At 37.1% G+C, this 17,144-nt stretch overlaps 1 protein-coding gene across 2 annotated transcripts in view; it reads left to right on the top strand.

The window, feature by feature from the left end:
• The window catches only part of HIBCH (3-hydroxyisobutyryl-CoA hydrolase), a 100,080-nt gene that overhangs the window by 72,060 nt on the left and 10,876 nt on the right, over positions 1 to 17,144 (top strand). The window contains exons 10-11 of one of the 2 annotated variants that reach the window (XM_039234728.1): positions 434 to 492; positions 1,187 to 1,268. The exons of the other annotated variant lie outside the window; for it this stretch is intronic. Of the exons in view, the coding sequence (XP_039090659.1) occupies positions 434 to 492; positions 1,187 to 1,268 (141 nt within the window). The remainder of the gene's footprint in view (positions 1 to 433; positions 493 to 1,186; positions 1,269 to 17,144) is intronic. 2 annotated transcript variants of the gene reach the window in all.

Genomic DNA, 17,144 nt, shown 5'->3' with positions numbered 1-17,144 from the left:
CAGTGCTACAGAGATTAACAGGGATGTTATAGGAATTTCCATACCAAATGGAAATTTGGGCAGGATAACTTCTCAGGTCCCTTTCAAGGCTTCATTCATTGACATATTTTAATGATGATGTAGCATATATAATGAATTCTACATAAAAATACAAGAACATATTTTGCTTCTTCATTCATTGATGTATTTTGATGATGTATGTAGCATATATAATGAATTCTACATAAAAATACAAGAACATATTTTGCCTTTCACACTTTTAAGGCCTAGTCCGGAAAAATACAGTCTGAATATTTATGAGTTTGTTGGATATAATTTGACTGAAAGTGATAATCTGTCTCAAAGGATATTATTAAATTTGATGGCATTTTAAAGGATTTTTAGAAGATTTGGGTTACTTCAAGTTAATCATGAGATTTTTTTTTTCAAACAGTCCAAGACTGATCAAGGCAAGTCTTTTATACTTGAGGAACACATGGACAAAATAAACAGGTACTTAAAGAGAGGTCTCAGTACATCTATTCTTTTGGAAAGACTATGTTAAGTTGAATTTGCAAACATTATAATTACATTGTGTTTGGAAATGCACTGAACTCTGAGATTAGATAGCATAGTGCTTTTATTTTAACTTTTTAAAAGTAGCTTCTTGCTTACTGTTTCAGGGGGATTAAATCCATTATACTTAAAGAAACTATCATGCTGATTCATTTTAGTGCAAAACATTTTTTTTAATGGGAAAGAGGCTGGAAAATAGCAATTGAATTATCTTTTATCTTTGTAAAGACCTTTTTACAAAGGTCTTATGAAGCTGATCAGCAAAAGATGTTTTGTGCAGTGATTTGAGAGATTTACAAACTGGCTTAAGGAATATTAGAGGAGAAAAACTATTGGAAAATAAGATATCTACCTCTAATTTTAGAAGCATCAGTTTTTCACAGTTAAGATATTTATTTATGTATAATAGATGCAAAAAAGAAAAATTAGGCTTTATGTTGCATTAATAAAAGTAGACTGCAAGCACTTACCCAGAGAAGCAATGTTTTATTTCATCATCCTGTAAAATACCTTGGAAATTTTTTCATTATTGAAATGCAGTTTGGAGAAAGCCTGTGTTTAGATTCATTGCTATTTTGGAAAGAAGAAATCGCTTGCAGATTGGTGAAATCAAGTGTTTCCTTTTTTGTAGTTGTTTCTCGGCCAATACTGTGGAAGAGATTATTGAAAATTTACAGCAAGATGGTTCATCTTTTGCCTTGGAACAGTTGAAGGTATTATATGGATCATTTCTGCCCTGAGTGTGGTGGATTTTTATGATACAGAAGCCTCCCTGAAGGGCATCAGAGCTCTGTGGTGGTGACATAGACCACTGCACAGTTTTTTTTTCTAACTCATTTGAGCCTCAGAAAGTAATTTCACAAAACCTTTATCTAAACCCGAGTGCCTTGTCTACCTGCTGGATGTTTATAGCAAAGCTGAGCTGTTTTTAGGTTCTGTAACTGTAACAGAAAGAGACTTCAGTAAGCATGCTTCACCTCCCTGTAGACCTCCTTGTCCTGGGGAGAAGCATTTAAGGACATTTTTATTAGAAGGGCTGGGTCATTGGAGAATAGTCTTATAATATATTGCAGTTTGTACCATTACTATTTAATATGCAACAGATCAATATATGCTCCTTCTAAGCAATAGTGATTAAAAAAATGATCCATTTTGAACTAGTAAGAGGCCCCATCTATAGCCATAGCTGAGTTTTAAACAGTGTTTCTAGGTGTTAGGAATACTTTGATCTTTCTACAATGTGGCTCAACAAATAATAGCAGAAGAAAGCTGTTTTTGTATAAAGGAGCACACATTGGATACTGACGTGCTTTGAACAACAATATAATTATGAAACTTGGAAAATTTCAGACCTTTACACAGAAGAAAGAAAAAAAGTTTTTCCTTATACTTTTTCTAATTTAAATTTTATTTAGTTAATATACAGTGTACTATTGGTTTCAAGAGTAGAATTCAGTGGGGCACTTGGGTGGCTCAGTTGGTTGGGTGTCTGATTTCGGCTCAGGTCATGATCTCTCAGTCTCTGGGTTCGAGCCCCGCATCGGGTTCTGTGCTGACAGCTCAGAGCCTGGAGCCTGTTTCAGATTCTGTGATTCCCTCTCTCTCTCTGCCCCTCCCCAGCTCATGCTCTGTCTCTCTCTGTCTAAAAAATAAATTAAACGTTAAAAAAAAAAGAATAGAATTCAGTGATTCATCATTTACATTTATCCACTCATCAGTTTGGACTTTCTCCATACTTTGGCTATTGTTGATAATGCTGCTATAAACATTGGGATGCATGTACCCCTTTCAGTCTGTATTTTTCTATCCTTTGGGCATATACCTAGTAGTGCACTTGCTGGATCATAGGGTAGTTCTATTTTTAACTTTTTGAGGAACCTCCATACTGTTCTCCAGAGTGGCTGCACCAGTTTGCATTCCCACCAACAGTGCAAGAGGATTCCCCTTTCTCTTTATCCTTGCTAACACCTGTTGTCTTTTGTGTTGTTAATTTTAGCCACTCTGAAAAGCACGAAGTGGTATCTCATTGTGGTTTTGATTTGTATTTCCCTTGATAATGAGGAATGTTCAGCATCTTTTCATGTATCTGTTGGCCATCTGGATATCTTCTTTGGAAAAGTGTCTATTCATGAATTCTGCTCATTTCTTAACTGGTTGTTTTTGGGGTGTTGAATTTAATAAGTTCTTTATAGATTTTGGATACTAACCCTTTATCATATATGTCATTTGCAAATATCTCCTCCCATTCTGTAGGCTGCTTTTGAGTTTTGTTAGTCGTTTCCTTCTCTGTGCAGAGAAGATCTTGATGAGGTCCCAGTACTTTATGTTTGCTTTTGTTTCCCTTGCCTTTGGCAACATGTGTACTAAGAAGTTGCTCAGCAGAGGTCAAAGAGGTTGCTGCCTGTGTTCTGGATGGTTTCCTGTCTCACATTTAACTTTTTCATCGATTTTGAATTTAGTTTTGTGTATGGTGTAATGAAGTGTTCCAGTTTTATTCTGCGTGTCGCCGTCCACTTTCCCCAACACCATTTGTTGAAGATTTTTCCCATTGGATACCTTCCTGCTTTGTCAAAGATTCATTGGCCATATAGTTTTGGGTCAATTTCTGGGTTTTCTATTGTGTTCCATTGATCTATATGTCTATTTTTGTGCCAGTACCATATGTCTTGATGACCCCAGCTTTGTAATATAGCTTGAAATTCAGATTGTGATGCCACCAGCTTTGTTTTTCTTTTTCAGGATTGCTTTGGCTATTTGGGATCTGCTGTGGTTCCATACAAATTTTAGGATTATTTATTCTAGCTCTGCAAAGAATGCCGGTGATAGTTTGATAGGGATTGCATTAAATGTGTAGATTGCCTTGGGTAGTATAGACATTCCAACAATGTTTGTTCTTCCAATCCATGAGCAAGGAATGTTTCTCCATTTCTTTGTGTCCTCTTAAACTTCTTTCATAAATCTTCTGTAGTTCCTAGTTATCTTGTTTTTGGTGCGATTACAAATGGAATCAATTCCTTAATTTCTTTTTCTGTTGCTTCATTATTGGTATATGGAAATGCAACAGATTTCAGAACATTGTTTTTATATCCTGCAACTTTGCTGAATTCAAGCATTAGTTGCAGCAATTTTTTGGTGGAGTCTTTTGGGTTTTCTACATAGAGTATCATGTCTTCTGCAAATACTGAAAGGCTGACTTCTTCCTTGCCAATTTGTATGCCCTTTATTTCTTTTTGTTGTCTCATTGCTAAGGTTAAGACTTCCAGTACTATGTTAAATAGTAATGGTGAGAGTGGGCATCCTTGTTTTGTTCCTAACTTTAAGGGAAAGGCTCTCAGTTTTTCCTCTATTGAGGATGATATTAACTATGAATCTTTGATATATGGTCTTGATGGTGATGAGGTATTTTCTCTCTGTCCCTACTTTGTTGAGGGTTTTTATCAAGAATGGATGCTGTATTTTTTTCAGATGCTTTTTCTGCATCTATTGACAGGATCATAGGGTTCTAATCTGTTCTTTTATTAATGTGGTGTATGACATTGATTGATTTGTGAATATGGAACAAGCCCTGCAGCCCAGTAATGAATCCTACTTGATCATGGTGAATAATTCTTTTAATGTACTGTTGAATTCACTTTGCTAGTATCTTGTTGAGAATTTTTGCATCCAGGTTGATCAGGGTTATTGGCCTATAATTCTCCTTGTTTTTAGTGGGGTCTTTAGTTTTGAAACCAAGGTAATGCTGGCTTCATAGCCAAAGTTTGGAAGCTTTCCTTTAATTTCTATTTTTTGGAACAGTTTGAGAAGAATAGACATTAACTCATCTTTAAATGTCTGGTAGAATTCCCCCGGGAAGCCATCTGGCCCAAGGACCGCTTGAATTTCTTTGCTGGTTATGGGTTTCTTCAGATATTCTGTTTCTTCCTGTTTGAGTTTTGGTAGTTTGTGAGTTTCTAGGATTTTGTCCATTTCTTCCAGATTGCCCAGTTTGTTGGCATATAATTTTTCATAGTATTCTTTTTAAATTTTTATTTCTGTAATGTTTGTTGTGATATCTCCTCTTTCATTTGTGATTTTATCTATTTGGGACCTTTCTCTTTTTGATAAATCTGGCTAAGGGTTTATCAGTTTTGTTTATTCTTTTAAAGAACCAAGCTCTTGTTTTGTTTTTTTTTTAATCTGTTCTACTGTTTTTGTTGTTGTTATTTCTATCTTGTTTATTTCTGCTGTAATCTTTATTATTCCCTTCTTCTTCTGGCTTTAGGCATTATATGCTTTTTTTTCTAGCTCCTTTAGGCGTAAGGTTATGTTGTGTATTTTTTTATTTTATTTTATTTATTTATTTTTTTTACAAATAGTTTATTGTCAAATTAGTTTCCACTATGTTGTGTATTTGAGACCTTTCTCGCTTCCTGAGATAGGCCTGAATTGAAATATACTTTCCTTTTAGGACTGCCTTAGCTGCATCCCAAAGAGTTTGGACTGTCATATTTTCATTTCCATTTGCTTCCATATATTTTTCTATTCTTTAATTTCTTGGTAACCCATTCATTCTGTAGTAGAACATCTTTTAACCTCTATGTATTTGAGGGCTTTCCAAGTTTTTCTTGTGGTTAACGTCAAGTTTCATTGTACTGTGATCTGATCTTGATCTTTTTATATTTGTTGAGGGCTGTTTTGTGACCCAGTATGTAATCTATTCTGGAGAATGTTCCATGTGCACTTGAGAAGAATATGTTTTCTGCTTTAGGATGAAATGTTCTGAATATGTTTATTAAGTCCATTGGTCTAATGTGTCATTCAAAGCCATTGTTTACAAGGGGCACCTGGGTGGCTCAGTCGGTTGGGCATCTCACTTTGGCTCAGGTTATGATCTTGCAGTTCATGAGTTCAAGCCCCACATTGGGCTCTGTGCTGACTGCTCAGAGCCTGGAGCCTGCTTCTGATTCTATGTCTGTCTCTCTCTTTCTCTCTCCCTCTCTCTCTCTCTCTCTGCCCCTTTCCTGCTTGCACTCTACCTATCTCTCTCTCAAAAATAAAAAGGCATTACAAATTTTTTTAATAAAAAGAAACAAAAAACAAAAACTTTGTTTACTTGATAGTCTTTCTTGCTATGATGATCTGTCCATTGCTGTAACTGGGGTGTTAAAGTCCCCTACTATTACTATATTATTATCAATGAGTTTCTTTATGTTTGTTATTGATTTATATATTTGAGTGTATCCAAATTGTGGGCATAAATATTTACAATTGTTGGCTGCTCTTGATGGATAGACCCCTTAATTATGATATAACGCCCTTCTTCATACATTGTTACAATCTTTGTTTTAGAATCTAGTTTGTCTGATAGAAGTATGGCTACTCTGGCTTTCCTTTGATGTCCATTTCATTTGAGTCCATCATCCCCTCACTTTCAATCTGTAGGTGTCTTTAGGTCTAAAATAAGTCTCTTGTAGGCAGCATATAGATGGATCTTGTCTTTTTTATTCATTCTGATACCTTAGGTCTTTTGATGGGGGCATTTAGTCCATTTACATTCAGAGTGATTATTGAAAGATATGAATTTAGTGCCATGGTGTTATCTGCAGAGTTGGTGTTTCTGGTGATTCTCTGGTCCTTTCTAGTCTTTGATGCTTTGGTGTTTTGGGGGGTTTGGGGTGGGGGGGGACGTTTCTGTCTGTACCCAGAGTGCTCCTCAAAACTTGCAGGGCTGGTTTAGTGGTTACAAACTCCTTTAGTTTTTGTTTGCCTGGGAAAGTCTCTGCTCCTATTCTCAATGACAGCCTTGCAGGATAATGCATTCCTGGCTGCATATTTTCCCCATTCAGAACATTGAATATTTCTTGCCACTCCCATTTGGCCTGCCAAGTTTCAGTCAACATGTCTGCTGCTAACCTTATGTGTCTACCCTTGTGGGTTAAGGACCTTTGTCCCTGACTTCTTTCAGAGTTCTCTCTTTATCTTTGTTATGATATGTTGTGGTGTTGACCTGTTTTTGTTGATTTTGAGGGGAACTCTATGTGCCTGTTGGACATGAATGCCTGTTTCCATCCCCAGATTAGGGAGATTCTCAGCTATTAACTTTTAGGAGTGTTTGAAATGTGGATAATCATTTTATATTTCAAGAATTATGGCTTTAAGCTGGTTCTCTTGTTTCCAAAGCAATATAGAGACTGGTATTCCTGGTTTTTTTTCTTTTTCCCAGCAGTAGGGCCCAATTAAGTATGCACTTGGCAATTTTATTTGAAAATAGTCATGCAGAGGGGCGCCTGGGTGGCTTAGTCGGTTAAGCGTCCGGCTTTCGCTTAGGTCATGATCTCGTGGTTCGTGGGTTCGAGCCCCGCGTCGGGCTCTGTGCTGACTGCCAGCTCAGAGCCTGGAGCCTGTTTCAGTCTGTGACTCCCTCTCTCTCTGACCCTCCCCTGCTCACGCTGTCTCTCTCTCTCTCTCCTAGAAATAAATAAAACATTAAAAAAAAAAAAAGAAAAAAAAAAAGAAAATAGTCATGCAGCACTTTACCTGTTAGCTAAATGATGTCACTTTAAAGCAGTACAGATATGTAACTAGACATATTATTTTAAAACCACCAGCCTAACCCAAAATGGTGAGATAGAACTCAAATATTCTTTCAGTTTTCCTTCTATCCCTCTGAGAATGTGGTAAGCACATTTTTATCTTTATTTATCATTTTTATTTTACTTATTTTATTTTATTTATTTATCATTTGTATTCAGTTGACCTATAGCTCTGGTGAATGCATGTGGCTCCACCATACTCATATCTGCTGGGAGTAACATGGAGTGAGGATCAAAAAATCCCCCACTGAGGCCTCCCTATTAGAGCTTAGAAACAGGGTTCCTTTTAATTATCTCAACCAGAAGCATACATCAAGAAACAACCCTGAAGATAGTTTTTAGTGCTTCTGTGAAAGGTTTGCAGATCAAATGTTTTAAAACATTCTAATAAAAACAAATTTTCCAGCAAATTTTTTAAAACATTCTAATACTTGTGTCAGTAAGCTTAATTGCCCCTGACTCCTGCGGGCTCTTCAGGGATTCCTGTCTTCCTTCTGTAGGTCCTTAGGATCTAGTCCAAGTTCGAAGTTGGAACCATCTACTCTGTGTATAAGGGTTCTTTTCCACGATTGCCCACGGGAAGAACAAAGTATTTTCAACATACTTGGCTAATCATAATCTTTTTTATCCTTTGTTTAGATTTTTAATGTTTTTACTGCTAATCACTATAGGATAACATGGGTTTTTTAAAAAAAAATATGAGTAACTTGTAAATTCTTTACAACTGAGACAGTTTTCATAGTATCTTATTTTATGGCTTTTCACTTACTTTCTTAGATTTCCCTTCAATGTTCCAAATGTTCCAATACATTTTTTTTTTTTTAATGCTTGTGGTTGGAATTCCTCCAGTCTCTTTTAATCCCCCTTTGGGTGTAGGTTGTTCAATGTGCCAAACAATCCATGTAAGCTATTTGAGCTATTTAAATGTTAGGGAAACCTTAACCAAAGTCTCCAATTGACATGGTGTGTGTGTGTGTGTGTGTGTGTGTGTGTGTGTGTGCGCGCGCGCGCCTTTCTGTCTATCTGTTTTAATTGTGCTAAAATACATACAACATAAAATTTACCATCTTGACCATTTTTAAATATATACTTCAGTTTTAAGTATATTCACATTGTTGTACAACCAATCTCTAGAACATTTTCCTTTTATAAAACTGAATGAAACTTTATACCCATTAAATAACAACTCCCCATTTCCTCCTCCCTCCAGTCCCTGGCAACCACTATTCTGCTGTCTGTTGCTATAAATTTAACTACACTGGATGTCTCACACAAACGGAAGCATATAGCAGTTGTCCTGTTGTGACTGGCTTCTTTCACTTAGCACAGTGTTTCAAGGTTCATACATGTTGTAGCATGTGCCAGAATTTCAATCCTTTTTAAGGCTAAATAATAATATTCCATTATATGTATATATCACATTTTCTTCATCCATCTGTTGATGGGCATTTAATTTGGGTTTCTTTTACCTTTTGGCTCTTGTGAACATGCTGCATTGAACATGGATATACAAATATCTCTTCAAGATCCTGCTTTTAATTCTTTCGGGTATACACTCAGAGTGAAGTTGCTGCATTATATGGTAATTCTGTTTCTAATTGTTTGAGGAACCTCCGTATTATTTTCCTTAGCAGCCGCACCATTTTATGTTACCATTAACCACTGTACATAAAGGTTCCGATTTTTCTACGCTTCGCCAACTCTGTCTTTCTGTCTTTTTGATGGTAGCCATCCTAATGGCTATGAAGTGATAGCTCATTGTGGTTTTGATTTACATTTCACTAATGGTTAGTGAAACTGAACCTCTTTTCATATGCTTCTTGGCCATTTGTATCTTCTTTGGAGAAATGTGTAGTTCAAGTCCTTTGCCTATTTTTTAGTTGGGTTTTGGGGTGGGTTTTTTTTTTTTTTTTTGTATGAACTATAGGAAATGTTATCCTGTTTCATCTCCCTTTTCCAGTAATAAGACTAGAATGCTTGCCAAAGTGAAGAAGGTTCTTCAGGGACAATGGGAGAAATATTTATTTTCTAGAATTGCAAGTGATATCAATAATCAAAGGAATATGAATAGAAGAGACTGAGACCCCACCCCATGACAGCCCAACTGTCAGCATGGACACTAAGCCAGGGAAAGGTAGTTTAGTAAGGTCACTAATCCTTAGGAGTGCTGGGGTATGAAGCCCATGGCTAGACAGAGAAATGAGAGCAAGGAGTAGTGGATCCAGTTAGTGTCCAGAAGGTGGTCCTGAGCAAATGGCCAGGGAAACTGGTGTTGCTTTTGACTTGTCTTTTTTCAGGCGTTTTCTTAGTTATCAATAGTATATAATATAATAGGGTAGCCTATTGTGTTAAAGGCTTAGAGGGTATATAAGTTCCTTTTTTAATACTAGAAAACTTCTAAAATTCTTTGGAATTTCTTCTTTCTAATCTGGGATGTATGAATTTGGTTTTGTATGCTTATTTTGTGAAGAATAAATGAAACTCAATTTTATACTTGAAGTTAATATATAAGAATATGACAGACTTCTATTAAAAATTCATGCACTTCAAAAATTAGGGAAAAAGGAAGACTAATAATAATAACTAGGCATAGATTTTAAAAGAGCAACAAAATATTAGAGAAATTAAATGTGAAAGATTACTAATATTTCTGTAAGCTTTGAGAAGTATTAGTCATGTGCTATACCATTTAAAAATTGACACATGTTCTTGAAGAACATGTTCTACAGGAGTTGTTCTTCTCTCGTAAACAACTAGAAAACTGGACAAAGTATATGAAACAAGTGTTCGTCAACATTGGACAATGCAGGCAGCATAGGACTGTGATTTCTGAGAGAAGGGAAGCAAGTGAGAAAGCCCAAAGATTGACTCAGCTTCCTTCTGCAGGAATTTTCAGAATATTGATCTGTACATGTTTTAAGTCCATTTCTACAAGACCATGAAAAGAACCACAGGAAAGTAGTGGTTTGAGCATTTAACAAGACCTGGGAAGAGTTCATGTTGCCATTAGCCAGAAGGTTTACACTTGAGTAGTGGGGGTAAATTAATACTAAATAAAGGCTGCCCTGAACTCCCAAGGTAATTAATTCAGTGGGGGAATAGATAGTCTTTTCAACAAATAGTTCTGGAATAATTAGATACTCATATGCAAAGAATAAGGTACTTGACTCTTCCCTTGCACCTGGTAGAGGAGGAGAACATTCTCCTCTCTCTTTCTAGGGTCTCTAGCCCAGCCTAGCAATTAAACTGACATAAGCCAGATTAATAAGAGAAAAGCATATAAATTATATTAAATTTTTGCATGTACATGGGAACCTGCACAAGAGAACGAAGACCTGAACAAATAACTAGAGCTTTTGTATCTTTCAAAAGACAAATTGTGAAGAATTGACCAGAGAAAGGAGTTTGGGCCAGGGAGGGTAATAAGTGGTGAAGAAGTAAGTAGGAAGATAAGGGTCAGTTTAATAAAATTTGTACAGTTGTCTTGGCCCCACATTCCCTGTCTCTGGTGATAACAGTGTCTTCCTCCTCCTACAGGAAGGGCATGGCAGTTTTAGTTCCTGGTTCCAGGAAAACAAGGAGGGTCATATTGTTTCTTACATCCCTTTAACTCAAAATAATCAGTGTGCCAAAACACTGTATCTTTAGGTTATGTGTATCTTTAGGTTATCTGCTCTGAACTCCTTCCCACCATATGCAATTCAAAGTGGATTATGCACCTAAATGTAAGAGCTAAAACTATCAACTTCTAAAAGAAAACATAGAAAATCTTTGTGACTTTTGGTTAGCCAAGATTTTTTTTTGAAGTTTATTTATTTTGAAAGAGAGAGAGAGCATGCACACATAAGCAGGGGAGGGGCAGAGAGAGAGGGAGAGAATCCCAAGCAGGTTCTGTGCTATTAGTGCAGAGCCCAATGTGGGGCTCGATCCCATGAACCATGAGATCATGACCTGAGTCAAAATCAAGAGTCAGACATTTAACCAACTGAGCCACCCAGGCATCCCAAGTCAAGATTTTTTTTAACGCAAAAAGCAAGAACTGCCAAGGAAAAAAATTGAATAATTAAATAGTTTTCTTTTTGAAAGACTTTGTGAAGAAAATCAAGAAGTCTAAGATTGGGAAGAAATATATTTGCAAAGTTTGTATCTGATAACAGGATTTTATTTATTTACTCATTTATTTATTTAGAGAGTGTGAATGGGGGAGGGGCAAAGCGAGAAGAAGAGAAAGAATCTTAAGCAGGCTCCACACCCAGAATGGAGCCCATCTCGGGACTCAATCTCATGATCTGAGATCATGACCTGAGCATAAATCAAGAGTTGGACATTTAACGGACTGAGCCACCAAGGTGACCCTGATAATCCTGGATTTTAATCCAGTGTATATAAATAGACTGCTTACAACTTAATGAGAATACAAACAGCACTCCCAGAAAATGGGAATTTAGACACTTCACCAAAGAACATGTATGAATGGCCACATGAAAAAATGCTCAAGATCCTTGATCATTAGGAAAATGCAAATTAAAACCACAGTGAGAAGTCACTGTGAATCTATTAGAGTGGCTAGAATTTAAAGGTTGTGCTCACTTCGGCAACACATATACTAAAAATAGAATTTAAGGTTGACGGCACCAATGCCAAATGTTGGGAAGGATATGGAACATCTACAACTTACACATTGCTGGCAGGAAAGCAGCTTGGCAGTGTCTTATAAAGTTAAGTGTATATTTACTGTGAGACCCAAAAATCCTACCCCTAGAGATTTGCCCAAGAAAAATGTAAACATATGTCCACACAGATGCTTGTACTCACATGTTCATAGTCACTTTACTTATAATACCCAAAAACTGGAATACTGCTCAACTAGAAGAAGGGATGAGTTACTGATACGTGAAATGACATGGATAAATCTCAGAAGCATCATGCCAGGTGAAAAAAAGCAAACACAAATGACTACTTACTGTATGATTTTATAAAATTCTGGAGAAGAGAAAACCATAGGGCTAGAAAACAGATCAGTTACCTGGGGGTATGGAGGAGAGCTCTACAGGGTGACGGAAATGTTCTGTATCTTGATTGTGGGGTAGTTGCACAACTGTAAACATTTATCATAACTTAGAGAACAGTGCACTTAATATGACTGAATTTTATATTTCAGTTCTACTTGAGTAAAGCTAAAAAAAAAAAAAAAAAAAGCAAATAAGGGGACACCTGGGTGGCTCAGTCAGTTAAGCATCTGAGTTCAGCTTGGTCAAGATCTCATGGTTCTTGAGTTCCAGCCCCACATCAGGCTTGCTGCTGTCATGCACAACCTGCTTCAGATCCTCTGTCTCCCTCTCTCTTATGCTCTCTCTTGAAAATAAACACTTAAAAGAATTTTTTAAAAATTAAAAAAGACCACATATTTTTACAAAAGCACTTTGACCTATAGGAGTGGGCATTATATTTGCTGAAGTTACCCATTATGCTATGCTGTGTATTGCTATCAATAAGAATAATCTAGTGGCAGTGTTGATGGATACATTGTGCCTTTGGGGAAGGAGTACAATAAACCTTAAGGGGAAAATGCATCAACTTATGTAAACAGGAAGAACAGTTTTCCAGTCCATTGATGGATTATCAGTGACCCTAAAATACTCTCATGAACATTTAGAGAATCATGAAATAGCAGTACTTGATTCTTTCTTTCTTTATTTTGTTGGTTTATTTTGAGAGAGAGAGAACACAGGCAGGGGAGGGGCAGAGAGAGAGAGGAAGAGAGAATCCCAAGTAGGTTCTGCTTCATCAGTGCAGAGCCTGACACAGGACTTGAATTCATGAACTGTGAGATCATGATCTAAGTGGAAACCAAGAGTTAGACGTTCAACCAACTGAGCCAGGTGCCCCAGTACTTGATTCAGACACTATCTTTTCATTTTTTTAAATTGTTAATACTTTAAAAAAATTATTTAAAAAGTCTTAAGGTCGCAGAAAGCACTCTTCTTGTACTGGCTCTAAGCCTTTGCTATAGATAAGAAAAAAGAAATACTAGTGCCCATTTCTTTTTTTTTTTTTTTTTACAAATAGTTTATTGTCAAATTAGTTTCCACATAACACTCAGTGCTCATCCCCACAAGTGTCCTCCTCCATGCCCATCCCCCCTCCCCCCCGCATCCATCAGTCCTCAGTTTTTGTCAGCATTCAAGAGTCTCTCATGGTTTGCCTCTCTCCCTTTCCCCCACCATTTCTGCCCTTCTTCTCCCCCTTGTTCCTCCGTCAAGTTCCTCCTAATCCTCCTATACGTGCAAACATATGATATTTGTCCTTCTCTGCCTGACTTATTTCGCTCAGCATAACACCCTCAAGGTCCATCCATGTTGCTACACATGGCCAGATTTCATTGTTTCTCATTGCCATGTAGTATTCCATGGTATAGATAAACCACATCTTCTTGATCCATTCATCTGTTGATGGACACTTAACTAGTGCCCATTTCTTTAAAGCGCTATTTTATCTTCATATAATAATATGACCCTTCAGAATAATAAAAAACATAGGTTTAAAAAATAAAAATATTTCTGTGAAACTGCAGCTTACTATGAATTAGACTGACTTGCTCTAGTGTAGGCATTTTATATTTCTCTTCGCTTATTGTCAATCTGAACATGTCTGGAAATGATTTATAGATAGAAGTACAAAATATGTAAAATGATTATTTAGAAAAATATTCACAATTCATAGCATAGTTGATATAAATGATCTAAATATACATGAATTCCTAATTGTTAAGGTTTTTTTCTTTTCGAGTTAAATCTGACAGAGCCTAGCTTATCTATATATAGCCCCTTCAGTCAGCCAGGAGGCCTACTTGGTAGAATTCTTCTAATTGTATCATTATAGGCTTGTTAAATAATGTTCTTTTAATTGTATCAATAGGCTTGTTGAATATTGGTTTTCTTTTTCATTTTTTTTAAATGTTTTTTATTCATTTTTGGGAGACAGAGCATGAGTAGGGGAAGGAGGGAGAGAGAGGGGGAGACACAATACGAAGCAGGCTCCAGGCTCTGAGCTGTCAGCACAGAGCTTGACTTAGGGCCGGAACCCATGAACTGTGAGATCATGATCTGAGCCAAAGTCAGACGCTTAACTTACTGAGCCACTCAGGTGCCCCAAATATTGGTTTTCTTTTGCTAATGCATGTCAGACTGTATATTACTGGGTATTCTGGTTAACCCTGAGGGGAGGGGCAGAGGCAGTATCCTGAGTTTTTCTTTTGTTGGAAATTTCCCAGGATTTGATAAAACTTAACACAGGAAGGCTTCCTAGGATTGTTACTTATAATCAGCAATGATTATAATGCTGATACCATTCTTAGAGCGCAAGGTCCATGTCCTGTTCCCTGTTGTCTCTTCTGAAATGTCTAATGCATAGTAAATGTTCAGTAATAGTAAATTGAGATGAGAATGTGAATTATTTCATAAAAAAGAGAAAGGGGCACCTGGGTGGCTCAGTCAGTTGAATGTCCAACTCCTCATTTTGGCTCAGGTCTTGCTTGACCTCATAGTTCCTGGGAACAAGTCCCATGTCAGGTTCTCCACTGGCAATGTGGAGCCTGCTTGGAATTCTTTCTCCCTCTCTCTCTGCCTCTCTCTCTCTCAAAATAAATAAAAAAAAAATTAAACTTTAAAACAACACAAAAAGGAAAGAAAGAAGTTGGCTGTTTGGTATACAGGAGACAGCTAATCTTTAAAGGGTCAGTTAATTTGGGGACAATATTAACCAATGTTTTACCAAGTAGAAATGTGTTTACTAGGTTGTGTGGGTACAGGATCATATATACACATTTCTGACATAGCTGAAGATTGAAGTCCTAATCATTCATTCCAGTTTTCTGGAATAGTCTCTGTGTTCCCTTCTTAATGAATGAGGCTATATTATATGAGCTCCCTTAACTCTCTTCTGTCATCCTTTTGATTCCTCTAACATGTCTCACCTCCCTGCCAAGGGAAGCGTCCCTATCTGTGCCCTCATTCTGTCCTTTCCTATCTCATTTAGGAGCTAATTGCATCAGCCCTCGTCCTCTTTCTGTTATCTTCAACATATTACCTTCTTGGGTTAGTGCACATTTTCTTTTGCCACTATTTTCCGAAGCTTCCCTACTTTTACAAAAAAGCTTTCTCTTGATCGTTTTTTCTGAAGCTACCGTACTGACTTTGTCTTTCCCTCCTTGCCGTCAAAATTGCACAAGCAAGTTTTTATTTACTTCTTTCTACCACTTGATGTAACATCCTCTCCATCTTTGCTCTTTTTGACTCTTCTTCAGCCTTTGATATTGACTACCTTTTATTTTTTTTTTTTTAATTTTTTTTTTTTTAATGTTTTATTTATTTCTAGGAGAGAGAGAGACAGCGTGAGCAGGGGAGGGTCAGAGAGAGAGGGAGTCACAGACTGAAACAGGCTCCAGGCTCTGAGCTGGCAGTCAGCACAGAGCCCGACGCGGGGCTCGAACCACGAGATTTTAAACCGCAAGATCATGACCTAAGCGAAAGTCGGACGCTTAACCGACTAAGCCACCCAGGCGCCCCTTGACTACCTTTTATTTTTTTTTTTTTAATTTTTTTTTTTTTAATGTTTTATTTATTTCTAGGAGAGAGAGAGACAGCGTGAGCAGGGGAGGGTCAGAGAGAGAGGGAGTCACAGATTGAAAGGCTCCAGGCTCTGAGCTGGCAGTCAGCACAGAGCCCGACGCGGGGCTCGAACCCACAAACCACGGGATCATGACCTAAGCGAAAGTCGGACGCTTAACCGACTAAGCCACCCAGGCGCCCCTTGACTACCTTTTATAGCCTTGCATGGTAGAAGAATGTAGGCTTTGGAATTAGAAGGCTTGGGTTTGGATTCCTCTCTGTGTGACATCTGGTTTCATTTGTATAATGTGCATACATGTGAATGTCCTTGCCTGAGAGCTGAGGAAAATGTACTCAGTACATGTTCCATCCCTTCCCTTCCCTGTTTAGCTTGGTTTCTGACACAATGCACATCCTATATTGCCATACCATTTATGAGGTAGGTAGTATTACTATTTCCATTTTACTAATGAAGAAATTAAGATCAATTATGTAGAATGTGGTGGAGCTGGGATTCTGCTGAGTTGTTGGACTCTTAGAGTTCAAACCCTGAGTCTCTATGCCAAATTGCCAGTATACTATTTCTTTAAATATGATGTCTCAGGAAATATATTTACTTTCTAATTCATGAAATGTCTGAACCAGTGGAGCTTTTCAAATAAAATATTCTTCCCTTTTTTCTCTATCATATATTTGTGTGTGTGTGCACAAGCACGGACAATGGAGGAGCCCTTACATGGCCTTTTTACCCCCTCTGTTTCATCCATTCTTCTACCTACTTCCTTCTGACAACCACTAGTTCTCTGTATTTAAGTCTGTTTTGTTTTTGTTTTTCTCTTTGTTCATTTGTTCTGTTTCTTAAATTCAACATATGAGTGAAATCATATGGTATTTGTCTTTCTCTGACTTGCTTAGCTTAGCATTATACACACTAGGTCCATCCATGTTGTCAAAGTCAAGATCTCCTTATTTTTTTTATGGCTGAGTCATACTTTATTGTACATACACACCATATCTTCTTTATTCATTCCTCTGTTGTTGGACACTTGGGTTGCTTCCATATCTTGGCTATTGTAAATAATGCTGCAGTAAACATAGGGGTGCTTGTATCTTTTCAAATTAGTGTTTTTGTTTTCTTTGGGTGAATATCTGGTAGTGGAATTACTGGATTATGTGGAAATCCTATTTTTGATTTTTTGAGGAACCTCCATAATGTTTTCTCCAGTGGCTGTACCAGTTTGCATTCCTACCAATAGTTCACAAGAATTCCTTTTTCTCCACATCCTCACCAACACTTGTTGTTTCTTGTCTTTTTGTTACTGGCTATTCTGACTAGTATACAGTGATATCTCATGGTGGTTTTGATTTACATTTCCCTGTTACTTAGTAATGTTGAACAACTTTTCAT

Source organism: Hyaena hyaena, unplaced genomic scaffold, assembly GCF_003009895.1.
Source record: "Hyaena hyaena isolate Hyena2069 unplaced genomic scaffold, ASM300989v1 scaffold_92, whole genome shotgun sequence".
Lineage (NCBI taxonomy): Eukaryota > Metazoa > Chordata > Mammalia > Carnivora > Hyaenidae > Hyaena > Hyaena hyaena.
This window is presented reverse-complemented; position numbering and strand designations above follow the sequence as displayed.